At 54.7% G+C, this 27932-nt stretch overlaps 2 protein-coding genes across 2 annotated transcripts; both read left to right on the top strand.

Moving 5' to 3' along the window:
- The first annotated feature begins 510 nt into the window (after positions 1-510).
- On the top strand, positions 511-13278 carry ACTL6B (actin like 6B). Its single transcript, XM_065892558.1, has 14 exons — positions 511-567; positions 1015-1091; positions 1287-1452; positions 1757-1857; positions 6986-7083; positions 7744-7838; positions 7904-8010; positions 8709-8798; positions 8950-9011; positions 9130-9244; positions 9357-9437; positions 9537-9632; positions 9842-9928; positions 12987-13278. The coding sequence occupies exons 1-14, from the start codon at positions 543-545 to the stop codon at positions 13065-13067; spliced, it is 1281 nt and encodes a 426-aa protein (XP_065748630.1). The 5' UTR covers positions 511-542; the 3' UTR covers positions 13068-13278.
- Positions 13279-14789: 1511 nt separating this feature from the next.
- On the top strand, positions 14790-27171 carry TFR2 (transferrin receptor 2). The gene is made up of 18 exons (XM_065892565.1): positions 14790-14822; positions 15065-15317; positions 15418-15604; positions 18435-18575; positions 18657-18768; positions 18870-18992; positions 19388-19504; positions 19634-19773; positions 20141-20304; positions 20992-21111; positions 21751-21833; positions 21913-21976; positions 22065-22132; positions 22215-22291; positions 22385-22469; positions 22558-22785; positions 23113-23253; positions 26416-27171. The coding sequence occupies exons 1-18, from the start codon at positions 14790-14792 to the stop codon at positions 26695-26697; spliced, it is 2418 nt and encodes an 805-aa protein (XP_065748637.1). The 3' UTR covers positions 26698-27171.
- The last annotated feature ends 761 nt before the right edge of the window (positions 27172-27932 follow it).

Genomic DNA, 27932 nt, shown 5'->3' with positions numbered 1-27932 from the left:
GACAAGGGTGGCAAGAAACAGGGAGAAAATGGAGACAACCCCTTCCCGTACCTCTCCCTCTCCTTCCCTACCCTCCCTCTCCCAGTGATTTCATTCAGTCCTGGGTATGGCAGAACCTTGCTCAGGAGCCTGAGAATGGACGCGTCTCGGAGACGATGGCGCCCTTTTCTAGACCCCATTTTAAAAAGTAAGGGAGCAGAGGCCCCCCGTCAGTCACCCTACAGACTCCGAATGGACAAGGTCTCCATCTCTTGCGTACTCCTGCTCTCTGCCAGCCTATCCCTTAGGGCCGGCCTCGAGGTCCTTGCTAACCCCCTCCCCGGCGCCTAAGGTTGAGGTGTCTGCCCCTTTAAAGCAGCGGCCCCCTGCCGGGTTATTGTCTGGCTTCTCAGCCTATCGGCGGCGCCGTTGGGGGCGGGGAACCTGGCCTCCCGATTGGCCGCCCCGCGCCCCGCCCCGCCCGGGGTCCCGGGAGCTGTCCGGCAGCCTCGGTGCTGATCCCGCCGCTGCCCACGGGCCGCGAGCAGCGCTGAGAGGGCACTATGAGCGGGGGCGTCTACGGCGGAGGTGAGCGAGCCTCGGGCTTCGGGCTCTCCAGCCTGGCGCGGCCTCGCCCGAATCCCAGCGCCCCGAACCCGCGAGACCCAAGCTCTGGGCACCCTGGGGCCTGGCACCTCGGCGCTCGAGCAGGTCTAGCCCCTGGTTTGTGTCCTGCGCCACTCCCACCTTCGACCCCCGCCCCCGGACGTTCGCGCGCACCGGGCCCAACCTCTCTACCATTCAACCCACCACCGCCCGGCCCCTAGCCCAGCAAGGAGAGTGGCCTGAAAACGGCCACTGAGCAGAAAGGCACTTTGGGGTCTTGACCCCCACTCCCAGGACCCTAAACTGTTGGCCGAGCTCCCACCCGCACCGTCCGGCGTTGAAGGTGGCTCTGCCCTGACCTCCTTTCGGAACAATCCAAGAGGAGAGAGTTTGGGAGAGATCCCCTCACAAGTCTGTCTCCCCGCACAGATGAGGTGGGGGCGCTGGTCTTTGACATTGGCTCCTTCTCAGTCCGCGCTGGGTACGCTGGGGAGGACTGCCCCAAGGTGAGCCTTCCAGCCCCCTCCCCCAAACCTAGGGCTCCCCTCCAGGCTTCCCAGTGATCCAGGGCTCTCGGAGCCCAGAGAGAAGCTTTGCTGAGTGGGAATGAGGGAGTAAACCCAGGGGTGGGCTGAGGGCCCTGCCATGGGCCTGGAACCGGGCAAGAGATTGATTTCTCTCCGCCCATGCCCCCCCTCCAGGCTGACTTTCCCACCACAGTGGGGCTGCTGGCCGCGGAGGAGGGGGGCGGGCTGGAGTTGGAGGGGGAGAAGGAGAAGAAAGGGAAGATCTTTCACATCGACACCAATGCCCTCCACGTGCCTCGGGATGGAGCGGAGGTCATGTCACCCCTCAAGAATGGCATGAGTACGGGGCCCCCACCCACTGCCTCCTGACACAGACTCAGAGCCCACACCCAACAACCTGGGGCACAGCACCCCACATCCACAGAGTCTTCCTTGCAGCGGCCCAAGTCCCGGGGATGCCCTCACTTCTTCCCACAGCTGCCTGGTTCCTAACCAGGGGCCACCAGATTCCTGGGAAGGGGGGACTTCTGCTGGAGCTTGTCTTATTTCCCCTCCCCCGGATTTTCCTTCCCTCCTTCCTTTCCTTCCTGTCCCTGGACTCCTGCCTGCCCACCCTCATCTCTCCACTGGTCTCCTGGCCCCAGTCGAGGACTGGGAGTGCTTCCGTGCGATCCTGGATCACACCTACAGCAAACACGTCAAGTCTGAGCCAAATCTACACCCAGTGCTCATGTCCGAGGCCCCGGTAAGTGCCTCATCCAGCTGCTAGTCAAGCCCTGGGGCCCACCATTCACCTCTCTCCTCAAGCCATCACTCACTCCACTTCGCTTCTCAAACTTTCCTTCCAACTCCATCATCTTCAACCACTTTCCTTCCTCCCTGGTTTAGTCTCCACGCCTCCCTCTCTCCTCCAGCTCTATCCACTTGCCCTTCCCGCAGTCAACCTTATACACTGCCCCACCACCCCAAGTCCTTTTATGACCTTTTAACTTACATTCTTTGTCAATATTATATATACATGTAAAGAATCAATTTGTTTTATAAAGTATGTTAAGAAAAAAAATGCCATTCATAGCCTCCTCCTTCTATTGCCCCTTTTCCAGAGGCAATTGCTCTTCTCTCTTTTAGCTTTTTTTTTTGCTATTACCTTTTTAAAAAATATTTATTTATTATTATTTCTTAATGAATTTATTTATTTTTGGCTGCATTGGGTCTTTGTTGCTGCGTGCAGGCTTTCTCTAGTTGCAGTGAGTGAGGGCTACTCTCTGTTGCAGTGCGCAGGCTTCTTGCGGTGGCTTCTCTTGTTGCGGAGCATAGGCTCTAGGTGCGTGGGCTCAGTAGTTGTGGCTCACGGGCTCTAGAGTGCAGGCTCAGTAGTTGCGGCACACAGGTTTAGTTGCTCCACGGCATGTGGGATCTTCCCGGACCAGGGCTCGAACCTGTGTCCCCTGCATTGGCAGGTGGATTCTTAACCACTGCGCCATCAGGGAAGCCCCTGTTTATTTATTTATTTATTTTTTGGGCTGCGTTGGATCTTAGTTGCGGCTTGCTGGATCTTTCATTGCGGCACGGGCTCATCGCTGTGGCCCACAGGTTCTCTCTAGTTGTGGTGTGCGTATTTTCTCTCTCTCGTTGTGGCATGCAGGCTCCAGGGCGCATGGGCTCTCTAGTTGAGGCGCGTGGGCTTGTTTGCCCTGCAGCATGTGGGATCTTAGTTCCAAGACCAGGGATCGAACCCATGTGCCCTGCATTGTAAGGCAGATTCTTTACCACTGGACCACCAGGAAGTCCCGCCATTACCTTTTATATCTCTATATATCACACTTAAATCGCTGATTGTGAATTTTTTAGCTTTAAACATAATCTGTGGATTTCCCACTATAGAAAATGAGCACTTGGCTCTCTTTCCTCCCCAGCCCACACCACACACATTTCTTATTTCTTACCTAAAGTACAGTTGTAGTTTAGGGTTTGGGGTTTTTTTAAGATCAATATTCAGTATTTACACTCTTATTATTATGTATGCTAATCAGGCCTGAACCAGGCAATAAACTGTGGTTTATTTTCCTTTCCTGTGCAACTTTTTGTTTTCTCTAGCACTGAAAATTGTCTTGGTTCTGTTTTCCTTAGTTTTTCTATCTACTTAATAATGTGGCCCTAAATTATTCATCAGTTATCTATATCTTTTCTCAAGACATTAATTCCTTAAGGTGTTCTATCAATTTCATCTTCAAGAAACCTCCTCAGGAGCCCACTGACCTGCTCTACTTTGGACTAGTTACCTTCTACGCAGAAGATGTAGCTATCATCCTGACATCTCCCTTCACCATCATCTTAAGGAAACACTTTGCCCCTCTCCTGTATTAGAAGTCCTGTTTCCTGTATCACATGACTCCTTTTCTTTATTTTCTTCTTTGTTTTCATGGGGCACATCTTCCACTAACTGCCATAGAAAGGTCATAAGAAGTAACATTTTTGAGACCTTGCATGTCTAACCTTGGATTGATAGTTTAGCTAGGTATAACGCTCCAGGTTGGAAATCATTTTTCTTTGGAATCTTGAAGGCACTTCTCCAATATCTTCTAGCATCTACTGTTACTATCAAGAAGGCCAAAAACATTTATTTCCTGATCCTTTGGTGTAACTTATTTTTCTTTCTTAGAGTTTATAAAATTTTCACTTTGTCCTCAGTGTTTTACAATTTCACAATATTATATGGGTTTATTTTTGTCCGTGGCTCTGGACACCCAATGTGTCACTTTATTTTGGAAACCTATGTCTTTCAACTCAGTGAAAAAATTTTAATTACTTATTTGATGATTTATTTCTTTCAATTTTCTCTATTCTCTCTTTTGAGAAATCCTATTATTTGGATTTTGTACCTCCTGAACTGGTCTCCTAATGTTCTCTTCTTTTCTGTTATGTTTTCCATCTCTTTATCTTTTTCCTCTTATTTCCAAGATATTCCCTCAATTTGTTTTTCACCTCTTCTATTGAGTTTTTTGGTTTTCTTGGTTGTTTTTGTATTTTTACTGTACACAGGCCTCTCACTGTTGTGGCCTCTCCCGTTGCGGAGCACAGGCTCTGGACGTGCAGGCTCAGCGGCCATGGCTCACGGGCCTAGCCGCTCCATGGCATGTGGGATCTTCCCAGACTGGGACACGAACCCGCGTCCCCTGCATCATCAGGCAGACTCTTAACCACTGAGCCACCAGGGAAGCCCCTATTGAGTTTTTAACTCATTCCTGCTCCTGCATTTTTATTTCCCAGGAGGTCTTTATTATTCCATGAATGTTACTCTTTAGACCATCCTATTCTTATTTCATGGGTGCAATATTATTTGTTATCTCATAGGGATATTATTAGTTTTGTCTTTGGAAGTTTTCGTCTCCTTGTATACTTATTGTTCTTCCAAGTTGCTTTTTTTCCCTGCCCTTTCTTGGGAGTCTTTATCTCATTTCCTAGGTTTTTCTCAGATTTCCACAAATCCTTGGCTGTCTGCATATGTTTAGGAATGGGGGACTAAAAAGCTGATTGGGCAGGGTGACTTGCTGACTGCAATCTTTGTTATAGGATGGTCTGACTGGGATGTTGCATCTTTAGATCTTTGATGTAACTCACAGGGAAGACTTCCAACCTGAAGACTGAACTGCCCAACCCCTTTCTGGAAGCCAAGTGAGCAAATAGGGCTGATGTTATCAGCATTCAATATGCATGGCATCACTTAATTCCCCTCTTTTAAGTATAGTGTCCTCACTCCCAACAGTGACAAGGGTCCCACCAGTTCAGAGACCCTCAGTTTTACTCTCTCCAGAGAATAAATTTCCACTCTTCTGCTGAGGTTGGAGTGGGCAATAGCCTAGTGCCATGGAATTAGGATGAGAGTTTAGGGATCTGTTACTTGAATAGCTTTAAACAATCTTATTTTATTTCCCCTTTCCTTCCACTTTCAGAGCTACCTGAAACTACCAATTCCCAATCCCTGTGAGGATTCTGCCATTTAGCACAGGCTGTTGTTGGCTTTTTCCACTACCAGTTTAGGAGTCAGCATTCTTGAATCTGTTAAGTCAGTTACTGCTCACCTAACTGATTTCCAACCTTCAAAAATTTGTTGCTGTTTTCTCATTTCTTGTTCTTCTTAAGCTTTAAGGGTTTATGCCTCTCTGTCTCTCTCTCAGGTAAAATTCGCATGACATAAAATTAATCTTTTTTAAGTTAAAAACTCAGTGGCATTTAATACATTCACAATGTTCTGCAACCATCACCTCTATCTAGTTTCAAGACATTTTCATCGGCTTCCCTGGTGGCGCAGTGGTTGAGAGTCCGCCTGCCGATGCAGGGGACACGGGTTCGTGCCCTGGTCTGGGAAGATCCCACATGCCGCGGAGCGGCTGGGCCCGTGAGCCATGGCCGCTGAGCCTGTGCGTCCGGAGCTTGTGCTCCACAACGGGAGAGGCCATAACAGTGAGAGGCCCCCGTACCGAAAAAACAAAAACAAAAACACATTTTCATCACTCCCAAAGAAAACCCATTTTCATTTAGCAGTTTCTCTCCACTCCCCCTGCCCCCAGCCCTTGGCAACCATCAGTTGGTTTTCTGTCTCTATGGATATATCTATTCTGGATCATTCATATAAATGGAATCATACAGTATGTGACTTTTTATGTCTGTATTAATGTTTTCGAGGTTCATTTATGTTGTAGCTGACTGAGTGATATTCCATTGTATGGATATACCACAATTTGTTTTGCTGTTCATCTGCTGATGGACATTTGAGTTATTTCCACCTTGGCTGTCGTGAATAGAGCTGCTGTGGGCAGCTGTGTACAAGGATTTGTTTGAGTACGTGTTTGCAATTCCATTGGGTATATAACTAGGAGTGAAATCGCTGGGGCATGTGATAATTCTATGTTAATTTTTTGAGGAACTGCCAATCATTTTCTACAGCTGAGCCATGTAACCTCCCCAACAGCAATGGACAAGGGTTCTGATTTCTCCACATCCTTTCCAACACTTGTTATTTTCTGTTTTTTCGTTTTGTCTTGTTTTTAAATTATTATCACCACCCTAGTGGGTGTGAAGTGGAATCTCATTGTGCTTTTGATTTGCATTTCCCTAATGGGCAAAAATATTGAGCATCTTTTTTTTTTTGTGGTACATGGGCCTCACTGCTGTGGCCTCTCCCGTTGCGGAGCACAGGCTCCAACGCGCAGGCTCAGCGGCCATGGCTCACGGGCCTAGCCGCTCCGCGGGTGGGATCTTCCCAGACCGGGGCACGAACCTGTGTCCCCTGCATCAGCTGGCGGACTCTCAACCACTTTGCCACCAGGGAAGCCCTGAGCATCTTTTTATGTGCCTGTTGGCTTTTGTGAGTTTGGGGGTTTTTTGTTGTTGTTTTTTAAATTAATTCCCCTATTATAGTTTTGCTGGGATCTTGGGAGGGAATAAAAGTAGATGTTTGTATTCAATCCAACATTTTTACCCAGAAATCTTCTTCCTCAGCTTTCTTGCCTCTGAGATGATTAGAGTGAGGAAGAGGGATGTACTGGCGGCTGGGGGTGGGGGGGCTGAAGTGCGTATTGCACAATCAAGAGTACTGGGCTACGAGTCAAGAGACTGTGACTCTAGACCCAGCTCCACCAAGAGCTTTCTGTGTGATCTGGGCCAGTTTCCCTCTCTAAGTTTTGTTTTCTTCAGTTGAGTTTGAATTGTGATCTTTAAAGTTCTTTATAGTTCTCACATTCTAAAGATCTATGAGGGTCAGGGGACCTGACCTCTGTCCTCAGCGCAAGATACATGTTGGGGTGGCGGGTATGTACGTGGATCGGTGCCTTTCCCTTCCTGAATCTTCCCCTCTTGCACTTTCTCCTCAGTGGAACACACGGGCCAAGCGGGAGAAGCTGACGGAGCTGATGTTCGAGCAGTACAACATTCCTGCCTTCTTCTTGTGCAAGACAGCTGTGCTTACTGCGTATCCACTGGGTTAAGCTTCTCTGCCAGAGTGGAGGGTCAGGGTGGGGGGTGTGGCGTTCTGAGCTGGAGGCTGGGCCTGATTCTATGGAGAGTAATATCCTGGATGGGCAGACAGCCCCCTGAGCCCCATTAGTGCAGAGGGCCCCTGGGGGCTAAGTGCCTTGGACCTTGGGGTGGCCAGCTCAGCGGCCCTTTCCCATTCCTTGGATCAGGCTGGGCATTGAGAATAGGGACAAGTAGACAGCAGAGGCTGGGGCTGGAGGGAGGAGGGAAGGGTATATGACACTGAGGTGTTTGTTCCCTTCCCAAGCAGCCAATCAGCATTTATTTTATTTAAGGATCTGCCTTGCCTTGAACCCTATGCTAGGCAGTGGGGCGATATAGCCCCTAATTTCAGAGAGCCCATGGGACATCGAACTAAACCTAAAGAGAGGCTGGGAGCTCAAAAGGAAGAAATAGAGGAAGAGAGTGTGATTCGGACAAGAAAAAAGTGACAAGGGTCTCAGCTGCCTTTCTTTAGCAGATGGGTCACAAACTAGAAGGAGAGATTTGCAGACTGGGAATGGGCTGGATCCAGGAAAGAAGAGAGTGACTAGGCCAGACTCGGGTCCCAGCCCCCTCTTGCTGCTGTCTCTTTGACCTACCCATCCCACACCAGCTTTGCGAATGGACGCTCCACAGGTCTGGTGCTGGACAGTGGGGCCACCCACACCACGGCCATTCCAGTGCACGATGGCTACGTCCTGCAGCAAGGTGGGGCCTCGGCAGGGGTCGGGGGTGCCTTGAGGGACCAGGTCCTGACACCCCCTCCTTTCCAGGCATTGTCAAGTCACCCCTGGCAGGGGACTTCATCTCCATGCAGTGCCGAGAGCTCTTCCAGGAAATGGCAATTGACATCATCCCGCCTTACATGATCGCAGCCAAGGTGGAGCCTCTGGGATGTCCTGGGCACTGACCCTATGACTGTCGACCCACTGACCCATCAGATATCAGGGTGGGGAGCAGCCAGGCCCCAGAAGGACCCTCAGCCCTCAATTTGCAATGGAGGCATCAGAGATCTGGACAGGCTGAGGGATATGGCCGAGGTCCCACAGCCAACTGCTAGCAGGATGTGTATGTCAGGGCCAGTGTGGTGGGTACTGGTGTCCAGTAGACCCAGGTTCAAGGTCTGCTTCTGCCACAGAAGAGCTGTGTGACCTAGAACATGAGACTGAAGCTCCGAAGCCTCAGTTTCCTCCCCTGTAAAATGGAATAACAGCATGTAGGGCTGCCGCGAGTGCCGCGAGTGTTAAATGAGACACTGCATGCAAGCGATCCCCACGTGGAACATGGATCCGTAAAAGGCTGTTTCCTTAAGGTCTGGCCGCCTACTGGATTCCCCAGGGCGCTCAGTGTTCTCTGACCAAAGCCTTTCAGATCAGCTGTACCCGCTGCACACATGGCATCTGTGGGGATGGGCTTTCCCCGTTCTCTCTCCTCTAACAGGGAAGGGGGAGAAACACCTTTTCTGGGCAACAGAGCAGAGAACCCAGTGCCCATTAGCTGCAGAGCGGGCAGGTGTGGTCAGGGTAGGCTGGGTCAGTGTGGGATGGGGTGGGGTGCTCACAGGCTGTGTCCCCACAGGAGCCCGTACGGGAGGGCGCCCCCCCAAACTGGAAGAAGAAGGAGAAGTTACCCCAGGTTTCCAAGTCCTGGCATAACTACATGTGCAATGTGAGGCGCTGGAGAAATCCCCCCAAACCCCCGCGCCCCCCACCTCCTAGTCCCCTGCCGTGAGCCGCCGGGAGGGACAGAGGCCCTGCAGGCGGAGTGGGGTGGGCCCTGAGATGGGAACCCAGCCCTCACCACCTCCCTGGGTTCTCAGGAGGTGATCCAGGACTTCCAGGCCTCCGTGCTGCAGGTCTCGGACTCTCCCTACGACGAGCAGTAAGTGCAGCTCATGGCTGGGGGGTGGGGGGTGGAAAGGGGGCAGGCCTGGAGCTCAGGGGGGACTGCTGGTGTTTTGGGAGCACCCCCAAGCAGAGTCTTGCTCCTTCCTGGGCAGGGTGGCTGCGCAGATGCCCACAGTGCACTACGAGATGCCCAATGGCTACAACACAGACTATGGTGCGGAGCGACTCCGCATCCCTGAGGGCCTGTTTGATCCCTCCAATGTCAAGGTGGGGCTGGGTGGAGGGCCCTGGATCCTGGGGTGTGGGAGAAGCTGGGAAGGATCACAGAGGTCTGGGAGAGGGGACAGAGGGCCCAAAGCCCAGTCACCTTTCTCTGCAGGGCCTTTCGGGGAACACCATGCTAGGTGTGGGCCACGTGGTGACCACCAGCATCGGCATGTGCGACATTGACATTCGCCCGGTGAGGCCCAAGCCTGAGTCTTGGCAGAGAGGCGCAGGAGAAGCTGGGGGGTGGGGAGGGGCCGTCCCGTGACTGCTCAATCCTCCTCCCTGCTCTCAGGGCCTGTACGGCAGTGTCATTGTCACTGGTGGGAACACGCTGCTCCAAGGCTTCACTGACAGGCTCAATCGAGAGCTTTCCCAGAAGACTCCACCGGTAGGAACCCACCCCTGGCCAGGGCCCTGGACTCCAGTCCTGGCTCAGCCCTTCAGGACCAAGTCCTTCCTCCTTCCCACACATCAAGCAAACGTTCTGGCCACCAGAGTGGCCCCTTCCTGCTGTGGCTTCCCAGTCTTCCCTACCCCCAGCCCTGTCCCTTCCCAGAAGCCAGGTGTCTGCTTCCCCCAGCCCCTCTTTCTCCCCAGAGCATGAGACTGAAGCTCATCGCCAGCAACAGCACCATGGAGCGCAAGTTCAGCCCCTGGATCGGGGGCTCCATCCTGGCCTCACTGGTGAGAGGGGAGGGGCCTGGCCTAGCACTGAATGTGGGGAAGGGCAGATCCAGACAGCCCCCATCGCCTTGCCTGCCTCCTCATTCATTCATTCAACAAACATTTATGAAAGGGCAGTCACTGCTCCCAGAAAGGTGGATCCTACATCAGGACACAAATCAGGGAGAGGAGGACAGGAAACCGGAGAGGTTGGCTGGGATGAGATTGTGGTGGCCCTGTGTGCCAGGGTGAGACCCTGAAGGTTTGGGGCAAGGTGATGTGATGGCCACAGGCACGTTTGGGAAGGTTATGTCAGACATGAGTCTTTGGGGATCAGGGTATGAGCCGGATGTGAGGGGACCTTGCCAGGAGGTTCTTCCTATTGTCCTGGAGTCATGGAATGGGTAGCAGTGGGGATGGGGTGGTGAGCAAGGGGCAAACAGAAGGAGGCTGGCAGGTTGGTTCTGGGGCGGTAGGTGGGGAGTTCAGTCTGGACCAGCTGCTGGGGTAGAGGCAAGACGCTGAGCGAGAGGTGAAGATGCAAACTGCATCTGGGGGTGCAGGTGTCAGCCACACAGAGTGGGACAGCAGGGCCATGACAGGACAAGGAGGATATCCACTAGAGTGGGTGCCCCCAAGGAGACAGAAACAATGGTCAGAGTGACAGGAGACTGAAGCCCTGAAGTTAGCTCAGGGCTGAGAGTGTGTCAGTCACACAGTTGTTGAGGGCCTCCCGTGCACCTGAAGTGGACGGACAGCCCGACCTAGTCCCCGCCTCTGTGCGTGGGAACAGCCTGGAAGCCGAGACGATTAAACAGGAGGTCATCACAAAGCGTGGGGTGTTCCTTCAAAGGAAGACTTGATTTTGTTCAGGGGTCATGAAGGGCCTCTAAGGGACACTCAAGCTGAGATGAAAGAGTGAGTAAGAACTTATGAGGCAAAGTGGGAGAGAGGGTGCTTGGCTCCTGGGGGGAGCTAGGCGAGGCCAAAGGCAGTGGGCAGATGCCGTGAGATCTGAGTTGAGTGACTCACTTGGGCTGCAGAGCAGAGAGTGGATTGGAGGGAGCTGCTGTGGTCTCCACTGTGACCTGCGTTTGACGGCGGAGCAGATATCGGGGTGGAATTGAAAGCTTATCAGAGGTCTGACTGACAGAACGTGGACACTGTTTGGATACGCGAGGTAAGAGGGAACCGGCACGAGGACGAGGCCCAGGATGCTAGATGCTGGCAGCGCTGTCCAAGAGGAATGTAATGTGAGCCACATAGGTCATTTAAAATGTTTTAGCAGCCGTAATTAAAAAGAGTCCAAAGAAACACGTGAAATTAAGTTTTAAGAATATATCCTATTTAATCCAATATATCCAAAGTATTATCATTTCAATATGTCATCAATATAAAAGTTAAGATGTTTTACACTCTTTTCCCTGGGTTTAGTCTTCGGTATCCAGTATGTATTCGACATGTGGCGCGTATCTCATTTCGGACTAGCCACATTTCAAGTGCTCAATAGCTCCATTTCAAATGTTCCATGTAGCAAATGGCCACTGGATTTGGACAGGGCAACTGTAGAAGGTGAGAATGACCAGAGAAGCAGGTTTGGGGCAGGTGTGGGCAAAGATAGTGAACACAGTTGTGGACATGTTGAGGGTGAGGTCCCGGGGGACACTGAGGAGGAGGTGTCCAAAGACAGCTGAGTACGGCAAGTCCCCTACTTACGAACCTTCGGGTTTCGAACTTTCAAAGATGCGAATGTTCGCATGTCCAATCACATAGTTAGTTCACGTGTCTGGCGTACATTGTCACACGCGTGCATCCTCCACAAGTGATTTGCTTTTGTGTACTTTACAGGACTGCACAGAGTACTGCAGTACAGTACTTGTAAAAAATAGAAGTGTTCATTTCATTGGCACTAGTGCAGAGCTTCTTAGAATATGCAACCTTAGCATAAGATATTTCTTTAAAAATTATATTTCAAGCCCATAAAATAATTTCACTCTGAAGAATTTTGAATAGGAATGTACATTAGATATTATAGATATTGGAATGATAGATAAAACTCAGATATCATCTTTTTAATCCAGTTACTTCACTGTGACCACATTTGTTAAAACTGCGTTCAGTATTATGTGTGGTCTTCATGATTTCTTTGGATCCCTAGTGTCTATTTATTTCAGCAGACATTATATACTTGTGGGAAAAGTATTATAAACCTATTAAAGTACGGTGCTATATAGCCGATTGTGTTAGTTGGGTACCTAGGCCAACTTCGTTAGACTTAGAAATAAATTGGACTTAAGAACACGCTCTCAGAAGGAAACTCGTTGGTATGTAGGGGCCTTACTGTATTTGGGTCTGGAACTCAGCGCAGAGACCTGCACTGGAAACCAGAGATGGTGGGAAGGGTGGGGCCTTGGCACGTGAGCAGAAGGGAGGGGAATGACCTGGTCCAGGAAGGTGTGTTCTTCCTGGACACGCCAAGGGACAGAAGCAGGGACACACACACTAACTTTCAGGCAGAGGCAGGACAACCACAGAGAGGGTGCAGTCTGAAATGCCAGGGCTGGAGACCCTCAAGGCGCTTGTTTCAGCGGGAGGGTGGAGGTGGGGCGCCAAAGTGACGACATCCTAATATCCTGACGTTAGGTGGTGTCGGAATGGTGGGGAGGGAGGAGGAAAGATTTTTCTTGGGGAGGGGGGCGACTTGGCGTGTTTGGAAGGCCTGACGGAGTGATAGGGTATCTGGTGGAGAATGGATGTGGAGTGTTGGGGCGCCGGTTGGCTGGTCTGGGGCTGTAAGCTCCACCTCCCAGCTCGAGAACAGCCCTGGGCCCCGGGCAGACTGGTGCTCAATAAATACTTGTTGAATGAATGAATCGTGGATTGAACGATATGAAGCAGGTATTCGCCCTCTGAATACGAAGGAGAGGACAGGAAGATGGGGCAAGTTGGTGGCTGCGGGAGGGCTGTGGGCTTGAGGAGGAGGTTCCGAGGGGTCGAGCCTGCGCGGGAGGCGTGTGGGGAGGCGCTTCTCCCTCTCTCCAGAGCCTCCCCGACCGCCGATGTCGCCCCCCCGACCCAGGGCACTTTCCAGCAAATGTGGATCTCCAAGCAGGAATATGAGGAGGGCGGGAAGCAGTGTGTGGAGCGGAAGTGCCCCTGAGGGCGCCCGCTCCCCGTCCACAGGCCCGCCTGCAGCGGTGGGGGAGGGAACGCGAAAGCAAGGAGATGGTTTCCCCCACCTCTGCTCCGCCAGCGCAGATCGAAGCCCCCAACGCTCCCAGCGCCCGCTTTTCTTCCCTTCCCCACTCGTCCTCTTAGATTGTGATGTTTCTGGGTTGAAAGGAGTAAAAATGTTTTAAGAAAAAAAAAAAGTTGGCCTCTTTGGGGGTGGGCAGTGGGGCAGGGGTCTGGAGAGAGGAGAAGGGAGGACCACACCTATACCCATTCGGAATCGCACGGTGGACGCCAGGGCAAGGTCTGCGGGCGGGGGCAGAGCCGTAGGAGCCACGGATGCCTCAGGTTTCAAAGGGGCCGCAATCCAGGGAGGATCACGCAGCGAGAACCCGGGAGAGTCGCTCAATTAGGCGCCCAGCGAGGAGCTGAGTTGCGGCGGAAAGTGGGAGCCGGAGAGAGGATGCGGCGGTAGGGGCGGGGTGGAGCCGAGGATCCGCCCCAGAGGCGGGGCCTGGGCGGGGCCGGAGGTGGGATCTTGGGTGGGCGGGGCCTCGGGCCTCCCGAGAGGCCGCACTTAAGCACCCAGGGACCCACAGCTCAGGTGAGACGGGACTAAGCTGTCTTTTCCGGGGCGCTAGGCGGTGACAAGAGTGGGGCAGGGAATGTGGCACCGGTACTCCCCAGCAGCTCAGAACTCTCCCAACTTGGGTAGGAACTGAGGTCTCCCAGGAAGACCCCGACACTGGGCCCTTGAGCCCTTCCATTCCAGAGCTCCTTGCCCCCTGCCTGAAACTGTAGGTAAAACTTAGTAGTTTGTGCCTGTGTTCTGAGGTCCCCAGACCCCAAAGAGATAGAAACCCGTGTGGTCCAAGTCCTTTGGTAACCAAACAGGCACAGGTGCCCAGGGAGGACCATCACTTGTCCGACGTTACCCACCTCTGCCCGGGCCTTGGCCAGGATTCTTTCCATTGATGCCTGGTGGGCCTTGACCCACAGATCCCTGACTCCAGGCGGGATCCCCATCCTGGAATACTCACCGGCCCTGCCTGACCATGTGCTCCCACCCATGCACCTCCCTCCGCAGCAGCCAGCAGGAGCCTGGACCCCCCCTTGCAGCCTGATTCCAATGGGACAGGCACCCACATGGCCAGGCCAAACCCCAGGTCACACCACTGTGGCCCCTTCAGCTAGGGATCCCACTGGGAGGGCAGCTAATGTGTTACAGGGCTTGGGTATTGGGGAGCCCGCAAGCCAGATGAGCAAGGGGCAGAGGTGTTCATGGTGGGGAGCTTAGGAAGGGGTCCCCAAGGACATTGGGAAGGGAGGAAGCAGGAGGGTGGAAGGGGCATCCATATCTCCGCCTTCCCCAGCCATCAGCCCTCCTCCCCCAGCCTTGACGGGAACTAGAGGCCAAAGTCTGCCCCAAGGCCAAAAAATTGATTGTTTTGCAAGAAGAGGGCAGGAGTGGGACTGCGGAGGGATTGGCAGGGGAGGGCACAGCCCCTCATCCTCTAGCCTGGGCTGGGGGCCGTGTCTGGAAGGCTGAACTGAAGCCCGGACTGTGCCCCCACCCTGGGACGGGGGAGGCAGCGAAGGGCCTGGGCTCAGGCTGCCTGCCAGGGCTGATAAGGGGCCTCTTGGGGCTCCCACAAACGGTTTATCACTGGGGGTGGGGGACAGACTGCAGGGCTCAGGAGGGGGCACGAGCATGGAGCGGCTTTGGGGTCTACTCCAGAGAGCGGTAAGATAGAGTGGGGTTGGGAGACCCTTAGGCCTTCTCTCCAGGTCCTCAGTCCCCTCCCAAACCCCAAGGCGGGCCCCTCCCCTTCCCTACCTCCTACTCTCCCCCCCAGCCTGCTTCTTGGGGCCCTCTCCCCTGCCTTGTGCCCATGGCACCCCGAAGTCACTGACCCTGTTATCGCCAGATTCCTCCCCATCCTCCAGGCCTCTTTCCCCGATTTCATGTCCACCACGCCCCTACAGCAAAGGTTGTCCCCAGGACCCTCTCAGACCATCTACAAGCGTGTGGAGGGCACCCAGCAGGGGCCCCTGGAGGAGGAAGAGGAAGACAGGGAGGAGGGGACCGAGCCACCGGCCCACTTCTTCCCCATGGAGCTGAGGGGCCCCGAGCCCCTGGGCTCTCGACCAGCTCGGCAAAACCCCAGACTCTGGGCAGCAGCAGGACGAAGAGCCACCCCCTACCTGGTCCTGACAGCCCTACTGATCTTCACTGGGGGTGAGAGTCATCCCCACCCCCAGTGGAGGGGCTGGGCTGGGGGAGATATCTGGGGTCCAGAGAGGGGCACAAGGAGACTCTCCATCTTGCCACCCACCAGCCTTCCTCCTGGGCTACGTGGTCTTCCGGGGGTCCTGCCAGGCATGTGGGGATGACGTGATGGTGGTCAGCGAGGACATGAACCATGAGCTGGGCCCGGACTCCCACCAGGGCACATTGTACTGGAGCGACCTCCAGGCCATGTTTCTGCGGCACCTGGGGGAGGGGCGTCTGGAAGATACCATCAGGTGAGGATCAGCCAGTCCCATTCCAGGCCCTCAAAAAACATCATCTGCTCAGACTCAGCCTCCCTTCCTCTTCACCCGGGACCCTGAGTCCTTCCACCTGCCGCCCTGGCCTCCCTGTTCAGCGGTCCTGGGAAGGATAGAAGGCGTTTGGAGCTGAGGGGAGGGAGGGCAGCAGATGACACATTTGGAAGCTGAGGGAGCTGCCTGAATGTGCACAGAGGGCTCCAGCATCCACATATGAAGTGGGACAGATCCAGAAAAGTCTTGAATGCCACGTTGAGGAGCTTGGATTTTGACCTGTGGCAGTGGGGAGCTCTGGGGGTCTCTGAGAAGGGGGAACTTAGGGAATCAGAAAAAGAAGCAAATGTATGTGTGGGCAAAGACCATCCCCCAATCTGTGGGGTCTGCCAGCCCAGCGTGAGCAGGCTAGCGTTTCTTTTGTCCTGCTGAGGTCACCTTTTCCTACTGGGATGGAGCTGCTCGGGTAGGTCCAGAGAAGAGGTCAGGAATCATTTCTTCAGTGGGTTTTCCTGGGTTTCCTAAGTAGAAAATTATATAATCTATATTTAGTGAGAGACGCATAGTTTCTTTTCCAATGCATATATCTTTTTCATTTATTATTGCATTGGAGAGGACATGAATTTAGGTAATGAGATAGTAAATATCCTTGCCTAGTTCCTAACTTTCATAGGAATGTTTTTCTAATACTTTGTCATAGTTGCTTTTTTTTTTTTTGGAACCCGGGCCCTCGGCAGTGACCGCCAGGGAATTCCCCCAGTTAGGTTTTTAAAAGTAAATTAAGGAAGTTTTCTTCTATTCCTAACTTACTGAGACTTTTTCTTTTTTTTTAATGATCAGGAAAGGAGGAACAAGAATCAATTTTTTTTCAAATATTTTTCCAGAATGTATTGATATGATCACATGATTTTTCTTCTTTAAAGTTTATGTAGTCATTTGTATTAATAGATTTCCTTGTCTTCATGAGATCAACATAAACTTGATCAAAGTGTATTATTATTTGTTGATACACTGCTGGATCCACTTTGCTTGAATCAACAACGTGCATGTTTTTTTGTTTTGGTTTGGTTTTTAAATTAATTAATTTATTTTTGGCTGCATTGGGTCTTCGTTGCTGCGCGTGGGCTTTCTCTAGTTGCAGCGAGCGGAGGCTACTCTTCGTTGTGGTGTGCGGGCTTCTCATTGCAGTGGCTTCTCTTGTTATGGAGCACGGGCTCTAGGCACATGGGCTTCGGCAGTTGTGGCGTGTGGGCTCAGTAGCTGTGGCACATGGGCTCAGTTGCTCTGCGGCATGTGGAATCCTCCTGGACCAGGGCTTGAACCCATGTCCCCTGCATTGGCAGGTGGATTCCCAATCACCGCGCCACCAGAGAAGTCCCTACATGCATGGTGGTTTTTGTTGTTTTTATTCTGTTGAGCAACACTTAGTAGTCTGGGTACAGCCTGAGCAAGTGGATGGTTTGACAGATCTACGGAGGTGGGGGGGTGGCACTATGGATGCCATCAAAGGGCAGGGAGGCAAGACGGGAGCAGTGAGAGGGAGCGGGCAATGAGGTGATGTATGACTCTAGGTTGGTTGGGGAAGGAAGGGAAACCAGGGAGGAGCTGATAGACATGGAGAAATTGGACAGTGTGGAGTGCTCCATGGAGTTGCAGAACAGGTATAGTGAGCCTAAAGGAGTGAGTTCCAACCTGAAAAGCTCCAGTCAGGGAGTGAGATTCTGGAACTTTTAAGATTTATATGATAAACTGTGTCCTATTTATCTTGCAGTCTCCAGCACCTACCACCATGCCTAGTGCTTAGTAGGTGTTCAGTAAATTGGATCAGTATTCCAGAGATGGAGTTCTGGGGACAAGATCCAGGATGTGGCCAGGGAAGTGGCTGGCCAGATGCCAAAGTCTTCACTGAAAGTGGCTAAGTGACCAATTGGCTAAAAGATAACAGCAGCGAGGAAGGACAGAGGGTGGGACTGCTGGATGGCAGGGACTTTGACGGAAGAGAGTTTCATGGTCAGAAACGTGAACAGTGGAGCCAGAAGCACACCTCCTCTCTGGGCCTGGGTGATATGAGAGCCTGAGCTGCTTTTTTCACATGTCCCGAAGGAGACCTGGCCTCCCAAGGGACAGCCAGGTTTCTGCCAAGGCAAAAGGTAGAAGGGGTATTCGGTGATGATGCTGAGAAGGGAAGTTTGTTTGCCATGGAAAGAGCACAGGTGGAGCTGCTTGAGAGAGAGGCCATGCAGGGGCCGTGCTGGCACAGGCAAGATGGAAGATCAGGGAGCGTTCCAGTGACAGCAGGCTGGCTAGTTAGGTGGTGACTATGGAAGAAGACAGGGTGAGGTCTCCAACCAGACAAGTGACCCCAGATTCCACCGGCAACCTTGGTGTAAGGTGTCTCCATTAGGCCCAGCTGGAGGATGAGAGAGATGCAGGGCCCCTCACCTCTGCCCAGATAGCCCTTTGGAAGAAAAGTGTTTTCATGCCTGGGGCAAAGCACAGGCTAGTGTGTGTATGTGTGGAGGGGACAGTAGGTAGACTGGTGAGTTTGGCCTGACCTGTGAAGAGCCTAAGGGGTGGTGGACAGGACCCCTGGCTATCAGAAGCTGAGGTTTAAGCAGAAGGAGGCCCTGGAGACCCTCCAGTGCAACCCTGGTAGTGATGGCAGGAGAGCCTTAAGAGCCCCTCACTGCCCGGGGCTGGGGCCACCCCACACCTCTGGCATCCTTCCCCTGCTCCCGCCCTCTCCTCCAGGTCCCCAGAAGTCCCTGCCCCTCTCTCCTCCTGCGCCCCAATCCCCCCTCTCCCTGCGCAGGCAAACCAGCCTTCGGGAAAGGGTAGCCGGCTCGGCCGGGATGGCAGCCCTGGTTCAGGACCTCCGCGCGGTGCTCTTGAGCCAGAAGCTGGACCACGTGTGGATGGACACGCACTACGTGGGGCTGCAGTTCCCGGACCCGTGAGTGCATGGGGTTGGGGGGGGGGGGCGAGGAGGGGTGGGCGGCCTGTGGGTGGGTCGCTCACCACCCCCGCTCCTCAGGGCTCACCCCAACGCCCTGCACTGGGTGGATGCCGCCGGGAAGCATGGGGAGCAGCTGCCACTGGAGGACCCGGACGTTTACTGCCCCTACAGCGCCACGGGCAACGCCACGGTGAGCGCGTCCTGCCCGGTCCCCAGGATGGGGCAGCGTGCTCTTTCCCTGGCGGTGGAGCAGGGGCGCGCCTCACTGCCCTCCCCATCCTCCCTCCCCAGGGAGAGCTGGTGTACGCCCACTACGGGCGGCCGGAGGACCTGCAGGACCTGCGGGCCCGGGGCGTGGAGCCGAAGGGGCGCCTCCTGCTGGTGCGCTTGGGGGTGATCAACTTTGCCCAGAAGGTGAGGGTCCCTGGATGCGGGTTGGGGCGGAGCGGGGAGGGTGCCGGCTGGGGAGTCCGAGGATCGGATGGCGGCAAACAGGAAGCGTCTAGGAGGCGGTCACAGAGAGAAAAGGAAGAACCAAATGGGTCGTAAGAAACCGTTGGCAGGGAACAAAATCAGGAGGTTGGGGTGGGGAACAGAAACAGGAGGGGATGTGGGGTACAGTGAGGTTTGGGGGCTGCCGAGGCACTGCGGGAGGGCGGAAGGCGAGGTCCAGGGGGTGCCCACAGCCTCTCTGTGGATCCACAGCTGCAGCTCAGAGGCCGTGCCATTCCACTTTTACTTGCTCCTTCAGCCTTTATAAATCCATTTTCTCTGGGAGAAGGGGTCCTTTAGCCACCTCCCTTCCCCAGGTGGCCAGTGCCCAGGACTTTGGGGCCCAAGGAGTGCTCATATACCCGGACCCGGCAGACTTCTCCCAGGGCCCACACAAGCTTAGCCTGTCCAGCCACCGGGCTGTGTATGGACATGTGAGTCTCGGGGAGCCAGTAGTGCCTTCCTGTGGTCCCAGGGCTGCACAGCCTGCCTAGGATGAGGCTGGCGCCCTATTCTGGGGAGCCCGGCTCACAGTTTCAGTGTGGGCAACCCTCTCCCCACAGGTGCACCTGGGAACGGGAGATCCCTACACACCTGGCTTCCCTTCCTTCAATCAAACCCAGTTCCCTCCGGTCCAGTCCTCGGGCCTCCCCAGCATCCCAGCCCAGCCCATCAGCGCGGACACCGCCTCCCTCCTACTGAGGTGGGGGCCATGTGGGGACCAGGAGGGGAGGAGGCAGGGAGAGGTAGGCTGCAGCTAGCCCATAAGGTGCCTTTGGGTGAACCAGAGCAAGGTGGCTCTTCTGGGTGGGCACGGCCTCTTGCCATTTGGTGAGTGGAGCTCCAGCTGGGTATCACACCCACCTCTACTGGGCACTCTTGAGCAGGACACAACCTGCACAACTGTCCAAGGCAGCCCTGGCTGCACTGGCCCCTCAGGCAGAGTACAGATGCAGAGAGCTGGAGCCAGAGGTTGTGAGGGATAGAAAGAGTGAAGTGGGGGCTTTGGGCTCTTCTATAGCCTGGGACTCTCTGCCACTTCTAACCCTTTCTGCTCTACCCCTCCCCAGGAAGCTTGAAGGTCCTGTGGCCCCCCAGGAATGGCAGGGGCACCTCCCAGTCTCCCCTTATCGCCTGGGCCCTGGGCCAGGCCTGCACCTAGGGGTCAACAACCACAGGGCCTCCACCCCCATCAGCAACATCTTTGGCTGCATCGAGGGCCGCTCAGAGCCAGGTGTGCTTGCTTATCCAGCATCACCCACACCCTGCAGCAGGGGAGCTGGGGTTAGCAGGGAGGGAGGCTGGCAAGTTGGGGATGGGCTGGAACTGAGGGGGGTGGCAGTGAGGAGACCTCACGGTTGAAGCTGTCCCGAGACAGAATGGGCAGTTCTGCACAGTAGTGAGTTCCCTAGCACCAGAGGTGAGCAAGCATAAGTTGGGTGATGTTACAGCATGAAAGGGAGATCAGACTAGATAAATGAGCCTTTCAAGCATAACTTGTTGTGGATAACAGTGGGGAATCAAAGTGGGTTCTTGAGCCAAAGAGTGTGGTACCTAGAAGCACTGAAGGAAGAGGCACAGGGAGGCCTGTGATGAGGCTCAGATGAGCATGCTGGTGGTGGGAGTGGGAGTGGGAAGGGTTAGAGAGAGATTTTAAATCTGTCAGGACTTGGTGAACAGAGGGGCACCCCGATCAGGCAGGTAATGGAGCCCAGAATGACCCCAGGCAATGTGATGAAGGAGCAGCCCACCCAGGAAGGGCCAAGGAGAGGAGAGGAACTCTCTTTAGGGGCAGCAGGGATTGCAGGGCTGGGGCTGCAGAGATGTGAGGGTCCTGCAGAAATGGACCCTCCTAGGGTCAAGGGAGAAGCCTCTGGGTTCTGCCCATGTAAGAGGTGGGCCCCAACATCCCCTCCCCCAGATCACTATGTTGTCATTGGGGCCCAGAGGGATGCATGGGGCCCAGGAGCAGCCAGGTCCGCCGTGGGGACCGCCATACTGCTGGAGCTGGTGCGGACCTTTTCCTCCATGGTGAGCAATGGTAAGGTCAGGGTCTGGGCCTGGGCTGGGCAGCTGGGGCTGTGGTCTGAGCTAGGACAGGGCAGAGAGGCAGTTACAAGCACAGGCTGGAGGGTGGCCACTGAGACCTGGGCTCCAAACCTGGCTCCTCCGTGTTCTGGCTGTGTGGCCCTGGGCAAGTCACTTCACCTCCATTTCCTCATTTTTTTTTTTTTTTTTGCGGTACGCGAGCCTCTCACTGTTGTGGCCTCTCCCGTTGCGGAGCACAGGCTCTGGACGCGCAGGCTCAGCGGCCATGGCTCACGGGCCCAGCCACTCCGCGGCATGTGGGATCTTCCCGGACCGGGGCACGAACCCGTGTCCCCCGCAGGCAGGCGGACTCTCAACCACTGCGCCACCAGGGAAGCCCCATTTCCTCATTTAAACATGAAAGTACTAATAGTCCATGTCTGAGTGAAGATTAAGCAGGAGATTCCCTATGTAAGCAATCCCCATCACTGATACAGCTGAGTCAGGGCAGACCCAGGTGAGATGGGCTGGGATGGTGGCTTGATGGGAGGGAAGGAGAGATCCCAGGGGACCAGGACAGAGGAAGACAAAGAGGTGGGTCTTTGCCTGGCCCCCAGCCAAGCCCATCCTCCCTCCTTCCCCCCGCCCCCAGGCTTCCGGCCCCGCAGAAGTCTTCTCTTCATCAGCTGGGATGGTGGTGACTTTGGGAGTGTGGGCTCCATGGAGTGGCTGGAGGTAACCTGGGGTCCTGGGCAGGTAGTCAGGCAGTGGGGAGAGGCAGGGGGATTTCATACTCCACACCCCTCACCCACAGGGCTACCTCAGCGTGCTGCACCTCAAAGCCGTAGTCTATGTGAGCCTGGACAACGCAGTGCTGGGTGAGCAGGGGCAGTGCCACCACCTGGGCCCCCTCTGGTGCACCCTGCCCTCCGGGCCAAGCCTTGAGCCCGGCATCCCTCTCCACAGGGGATGACAAGTTCCACGCCAAGACCAGCCCCCTTCTGATCAGCCTCATCGAGAACATCCTAAAGCAGGTAAGAGCCTGGCCAGGAGTGGGAGCTGAAGGGAAGCTGGTGGCCGCCAGAGCCTGACTGGTGCCCCCCACCCTGCCCCCAGGTGGACTCTCCTAACCGCAGTGGGCAGACCCTCTTCGAGCAGGTGGTGTTCAACAATCACAGCTGGGAAGCTGAGGTGTAAGTTGGGCAGGGAGGGGAGGGAAGAGAGCTGGGGGGGGATATGTGGGGGGACCCTGAACCCACACAGCGCTCCAACCTGCCCGTCGCCAGGATCCGGCCGCTGCCCATGGACAGCAGTGCCTATTCCTTCACGGCCTTTGCGGGGGTCCCTGCCGTTGAGTTCTCCTTCATGGAGGTGAGACTTCCGGGCCCTGCCCCAGAACAGCAGCCCCTGGGCCTGTTCGCACTGTGCCCGCGCGCCAGCCTCCGCCCTGTCCCGGCAGGATGGCCCGATGTACCCGTTCCTGCACACGAAGGACGACACCTATGAGAACCTGCACAGGGTACTGCGGGGCCGCCTGCCTGCCGTGGCTCAGGCTGTGGCCCAGCTCGCCGGGCAGCTCCTCATCCGGCTCAGCCACGATCACCTGCTGCCCCTCGACTTCGGCCGCTATGGGGATGTGGTCCTCAGGCACATCGGCAGCCTCAACGAGTTCTCTGGGGACCTCAAGGTCCAAGACGCCAACCCTGCTCCCGGCTTCTGGCGGTGGGGGGCGCTATATCCCATTAAAGTTGTGCCCGGGCCGGGGGATCTGGCCCCTGTCCCCTTGGTCTAGGGCCCCTCTGGCAACCTGGCCCCTTTACTCCTGCCCCAGTCACTAAGCCCCTAGGACCCAGCTAGCACCCGCCCAACCGCACAGGTCTTCTCTCTCCCTTCATTCTGCCCCCAGCATTCTGTCCCCCTATACCTCCCCACTCCTGCCAGGCCCGGGGTCCCAGCTCCGTCCCCCAGCACCTGGGCCCCTGCCGCCGGCCCCAGCCCGCGCCTTCGCCCTCAGGCCCGCGGGCTGACCCTCCAGTGGGTGTACTCGGCGCGGGGGGACTACATCCGGGCGGCCGAGAAGCTGCGGAAGGAGATCTACAGCTCGGAGGAGAGCGACGAGAGACTGACGCGCATGTACAACGTGCGCATTATGCGGGTGAGGCCCCGCCCAGCCCGGCCGCCGCCGGCCGCGCCGCCCCGCCCTCTTCCGGCGGCGTGGGGCCCCTCCTTTCGGCCCTGCGCCAGTGCGCTGTCTTACCCTCGTTCCGCTTTCATTTGTACCTGTCCTCGGGGCGTTCCCAGTCCTGGACTCACAGTGCTTTGCTCACAGACCCGCCAAGCTGGAGCGACCACAGAGGCGGGCCCGCAAAGTGATGAGACAGGGAGGGTCAGCCCCTTAGCCACAGTCGCCCGGCCACCGAATGGCAGAACTGGGACAACCGCGCCCCCTCCGGTTCCCCACCGCCTCCTCTCCCTTCTGGAGAGAAGAAGCATGTCCACGGTGGTCCATGGTCTAAGAGGCACAGGATTATGGCTTGGGAGATGCAAATGGTGTAAACAATTCAGAGCGTAGAGAGCTCTCTTACTTCTGGTGAGATGGATGAAACCCAGAAAGGCTGCCTGGAGGAGGTGTCATGTGAAAGTTATACAAGATTATTATTCCCTCCTGCTTAGCTTTGAATACTTTGCAGCCTGCACCCCAGCTCCAGTTCCAACCCATCCTCTTCCTTCCATTTCCTTACCCCAAGAACTCAACCCTGCAGCCCTTTGATCTCTGGAAATGGGTGGGTAGGGACTGTAGGCGAGGGGAAAAGTCTATAGGGCAAAATGATAAGCAGGGCCATCCTCAGTGAGTGTGGGGTGAACCGGTACCCCGTGGTGTACACATGCGCGGTTTGGGGATGATATGTCTGGCCCTTGCAAGGTCTTGTTCTTTCTCCCCCCTCCTTTTTCCTGTTGTGTCCCTGCCTGCTTCCCTTGGCATCACTCATACCGTCTTTCTGTTCGCAAGCCCACCCATCTTGCTCTTTGGTCCTGGCTCCTTACTCCTGGAACGGGCGATTCATTCTCATTCACAGATCTTGCTTTAACCCCCGCTGTGCCAGACTCTAGAGACAAAAAAAGACACCCCCCTCACCCTATCCCTAAAGTTGCAATGTGCCCCCCAAGGGATAAAGGGCACCTGTGTGTAAGGGACAGGATTCAGACTCAGGGCTGGAGAGTAAAAGATGCAGGGCTTCAGAACCTCAAACAGGGCTGGGCCAGACCCAGGGAACTTTGTGGTTCTAACCCAGGGGTTGGTAAACTAGCCAGCAGGCCAAATTTGGCTTGCCACCTGTTTTTGTAAATGAAGTTTTATTTTAACACAGCCATGCTCGTTGATTTTTCTATTGTGTGCGGCTGCCTGTGTGCTACAGCAGCAAAGTTGAGTAGTTGCAACAGAAACAGTGTGGCCTGCAAAGCCTAAAATAGTTACGATCTGGCTTTTTCCAAAAACTTTGCTGACCCCTGCTTTAGACTATAATGTGGGTCTTGAGGAACAGACAGAACTTGGGTTGGTACAAAAAGAGCATGTTTCAGGATGGAGACACCAAGAATAAGGGCATGGCAGTGCACTAGGCCTGGCTTTCCTTGGGAGTAGTGTGTAGACCAGCAGAGCCAGAACAGAAGCCCTGTGGAGGAGCGGAGGGGAGTGGGTTAGGGATCAACTATGGGGAGACTTGAACGCCAGTATAAGAAGTTTGGGTTCTGGGACTTCCCTGGTGGTCCAGTGGTTAAGACTCCTCGCTTCCACTGCAGGGGGTACGGGTTCGATCCCTGGTCAGGGAACTAAGATCCCCACATGCGACATGGCAAGGTGAAAAGAAAAAAGATGTTTGGGTTTTGAGGGTCTGGGCATCAAGGAAATTTGGAAGGTTTTTGAGCAGGCCGCTGATGTGGGCAAAGTGAAATTTTAGGAAATACTTGGCCAGAGTGTAAATGGCTTGAAAAGGGAACGAAGTTAGTGATAGCTGAGCTCTGGGTGGGTGAGGGGATTGAACTGGTGTGGACATTTGGAAGGAAAAATGGACGGACTGGGTGTTGAGGGAAGAGGAGGAGAATAATAATAGCAGCTGCCATTTATTGAGGGCTATCACGTGCTAAGGCTTTACTTCACTTTCTCCCTTAGGACTCCTCCAAATCCTGTGAGTTTGCTATTGTTGTACACAGTAACTGAGGCTCAGAGAGGCTAAGTGACTTATTCAAAATCACATAGTAAGTGGTGAAGCTGAAATTAAGGACCAGGCAGTCTGATCCCAAAGAGAAACTGGAAACCAAAGTCTGACCCTGTGTCCACCCAACTCTTATTCACCTTTGAGGTTGAGAGCCTGGCACCTGGGGTACGCCATGGTGCTCATGAGGGAAGGTGGGTGCGAAGGTCAGGTTTTGGAAGAAGTTGGTGTCTACATGTGTGTGAGGCTGTGGCTGGGTACCCCCTACCCCAGTGGGGAGGTCCAGCAGACTGGGGGATAGGATTCCAGGCGATGATTTGTGGAGTAGACTTGGCAATTGTCCCCATGAGGTCCCAGTTGAAGCCGGGGGCGTGGATGAGCTCTCTGAGTGAAAGGTGGAGGACTTAAGAAGACATGAGTCTGTGAGACCACCCCTAGAGATTCTGATTCTGCTGGGGTGGCACCCACGATATGGTAATTTTAAAATCTTCCTCAAGTGATTCTAATGTGCAGCCAGGGTTGAAAACCATTGGATTGTAGGTAATGAGAAGAGGAGAAAGTAGAGGTCGAACCCTGGGCCTGCCCACAGGTGGGAACAGAAGGAACCGGAGAGGCTGGCAGAGAGGTGGGAGAACTGGGCTGGGAGCGCGGCCATCTCAGGAAAAACCAACAGCATCTGAGTCAAGAGGGTGAGGACCCAGAGTCAGGCACTTCATTAGGGCTGGCCTGTCCCCTTGTCGTTTGACTCTGGGTTGTGGACATTCACGCAGGTGGGCAGGAATGACTGGGGTATGGGGAGGTGAGGAACAGCAGGACGATAGACGGTTCTTTGAGGCTTTGGGCAGGGAAGTGAATGGGTGAGGAAGAAAGATGCAGGCTTGGAAGCTCAAGGGGTAGAAAGAAAGGGATCCAACCCAAAACACAGTGGGAGGACGTATCCTACCTGACTACTGATGACGTTACAGAATGACCATTCCTGATTGGGTGGCCGAAGGGAGGTGGGACTTAAAGAGGCTGCTCAACAGTATTTGTTAAGCGCGCATGAGGTCCCAAGGTTGGTCTGGAACTGGTGTTCGGGCTCCAACCACATCCCCTTCTCGGCGCAGGTGGAGTTCTACTTCCTGTCCCAGTACGTGTCGGCGGCCGACTCACCGTTCCGCCACATCTTCCTGGGTCGCGGAGACCACACGCTGGGTGCCCTGGTGGACCACGTGCGGCTGCTGCGCTCGAGTGGCCCTGGGGCCCTGGGGGAGGAGGCCCAGGTGGCGCGGGGCCTGGGCTTCCAGGAGAGCCGCTTCCGGCGCCAGCTGGCCCTGCTCACCTGGACGCTGCAGGGGGCAGCCAACGCGCTGAGCGGGGACGTCTGGAACATCGATAACAACTTCTGAGGCCCGTGGGCTGGTGGGGTCGGGGCACATGCCCCTGACCCCTGCCGAGACCGCCTGCTCTCCCTTCGAGTGATTTCTGGGTGACCGAGATGCCTGTGCACCACCTCCCATTACTGACTCATTTTTAGCCCTTACCGTACCTCCAAGGGCCCCAGCAAGGACGCCAGCGCAGACCCCCACACACCCCAGGCCCTGCAACGTAGGAGTAGGTGAGCAGTGCCTTCCATAATGGGATGGTCATACTGTCAGCTAATCAGGGAGCAGCATCTGCTCTCTCAATCACCGCCCCTTCCTCTTCAGAAGCAGGGTCCCCCCTCTACAGCTAGAGACCACTCTGGAAGATTTCCTAGGCCCTGGGACCTGGCCAGCCTTCTTGGTGGGAAAGATCCGCTGCGACCATAACTTTATGGCCAACCTATGTCCTGCAGTGGGAGGGGCTGGGGTTTGAACCTCAATAAACCACCTGTGGCATCTTTTGTTTACAGGCACTTTTATGTGTCTTCCTCACCCTCACCTCACCCAGTCATCCCTCCCTTGAGAGCTAGGGAAGGGTTGGACAGAAGGGGCCAGAGAGGATGGAAGTGGGAATGCTGTCTCCATGGGTTAAAGAGCTATTCCCATTACCTGAGGAACTAAGGAGACTGCCTGAGGAAGTAAGGAGGGTCCTTCTCCAAAGACCACCACGGGTGGAGGGCTGGCTCTGTACCTTCTCCTGGGACCAGGGACGGCTACATAATTTGCAAGGCCTGGTACAAAATGAAAATGTGGGGCCTTCTGTTCAAAAAACAAGATTTCCCTGGTGGTCCAGTGCTTAAGACTTCACACTCCCAGTGCAGGGGGTGTGGGTTCAATCCCTGGTCATGGAACTAAGATCCCGCATGTTATAAGGCACAGCCAAAAAAAAAAAAATTGTTTTTAAAAAGCAAGAACAAAGCTTTTTTCTTTCTTCCACAGTCTCTCAACCTGTCATGGTGGTTTTTAAGTTGTTATTTAATGTCCAGATCCCTGAGACAAGGAAATACTCTGGGGCAGATCCCCGTAGGCACGCAGGGTTCTGCCCCATGACTTGCTATAGACAGCACATGTGCCTAACCCTGACCCAGACCCAGACCTGGACCCTCTGTGTGCCTGCACCCAGGTCCCTACTGGGGAAGGAGGGTGGCAGCTGTGGTTGGGTGAGGGCAGGGAGCCAACAGGTGAGAACCCATCCAGGAGAGGCAGGACCCCCAGCACAT

This window comes from Phocoena phocoena, chromosome 15, assembly GCF_963924675.1.
Source record: "Phocoena phocoena chromosome 15, mPhoPho1.1, whole genome shotgun sequence".
Taxonomy (NCBI): Eukaryota; Metazoa; Chordata; class Mammalia; order Artiodactyla; family Phocoenidae; genus Phocoena; species Phocoena phocoena.
The sequence above is the reverse complement of the archived record's forward strand: the minus strand, read 5'-3'. Positions and strand labels throughout refer to the sequence as shown.

Coding starts and splice junctions, on each gene's coding strand:
- ACTL6B (XM_065892558.1), top strand. CDS start 543: ATGAGCGGGGGCGTCTACGGCGGAG. Junction 7,084..7,743: donor AAGACAGCTGTGCTTACTGC/GTATCCACTGGG, acceptor ATCCCACACCAG/CTTTGCGAATGGACGCTCCA. Junction 9,929..12,986: donor GCTCCATCCTGGCCTCACTG/GTGAGAGGGGAG, acceptor CCCCCGACCCAG/GGCACTTTCCAGCAAATGTG.
- TFR2 (XM_065892565.1), top strand. CDS start 14,790: ATGGAGCGGCTTTGGGGTCTACTCCAGAGAGCG. Junction 20,305..20,991: donor CGAGGGCCGCTCAGAGCCAG/GTGTGCTTGCTT, acceptor CCCCTCCCCCAG/ATCACTATGTTGTCATTGGG. Junction 22,470..22,557: donor TTGAGTTCTCCTTCATGGAG/GTGAGACTTCCG, acceptor CTGTCCCGGCAG/GATGGCCCGATGTACCCGTT.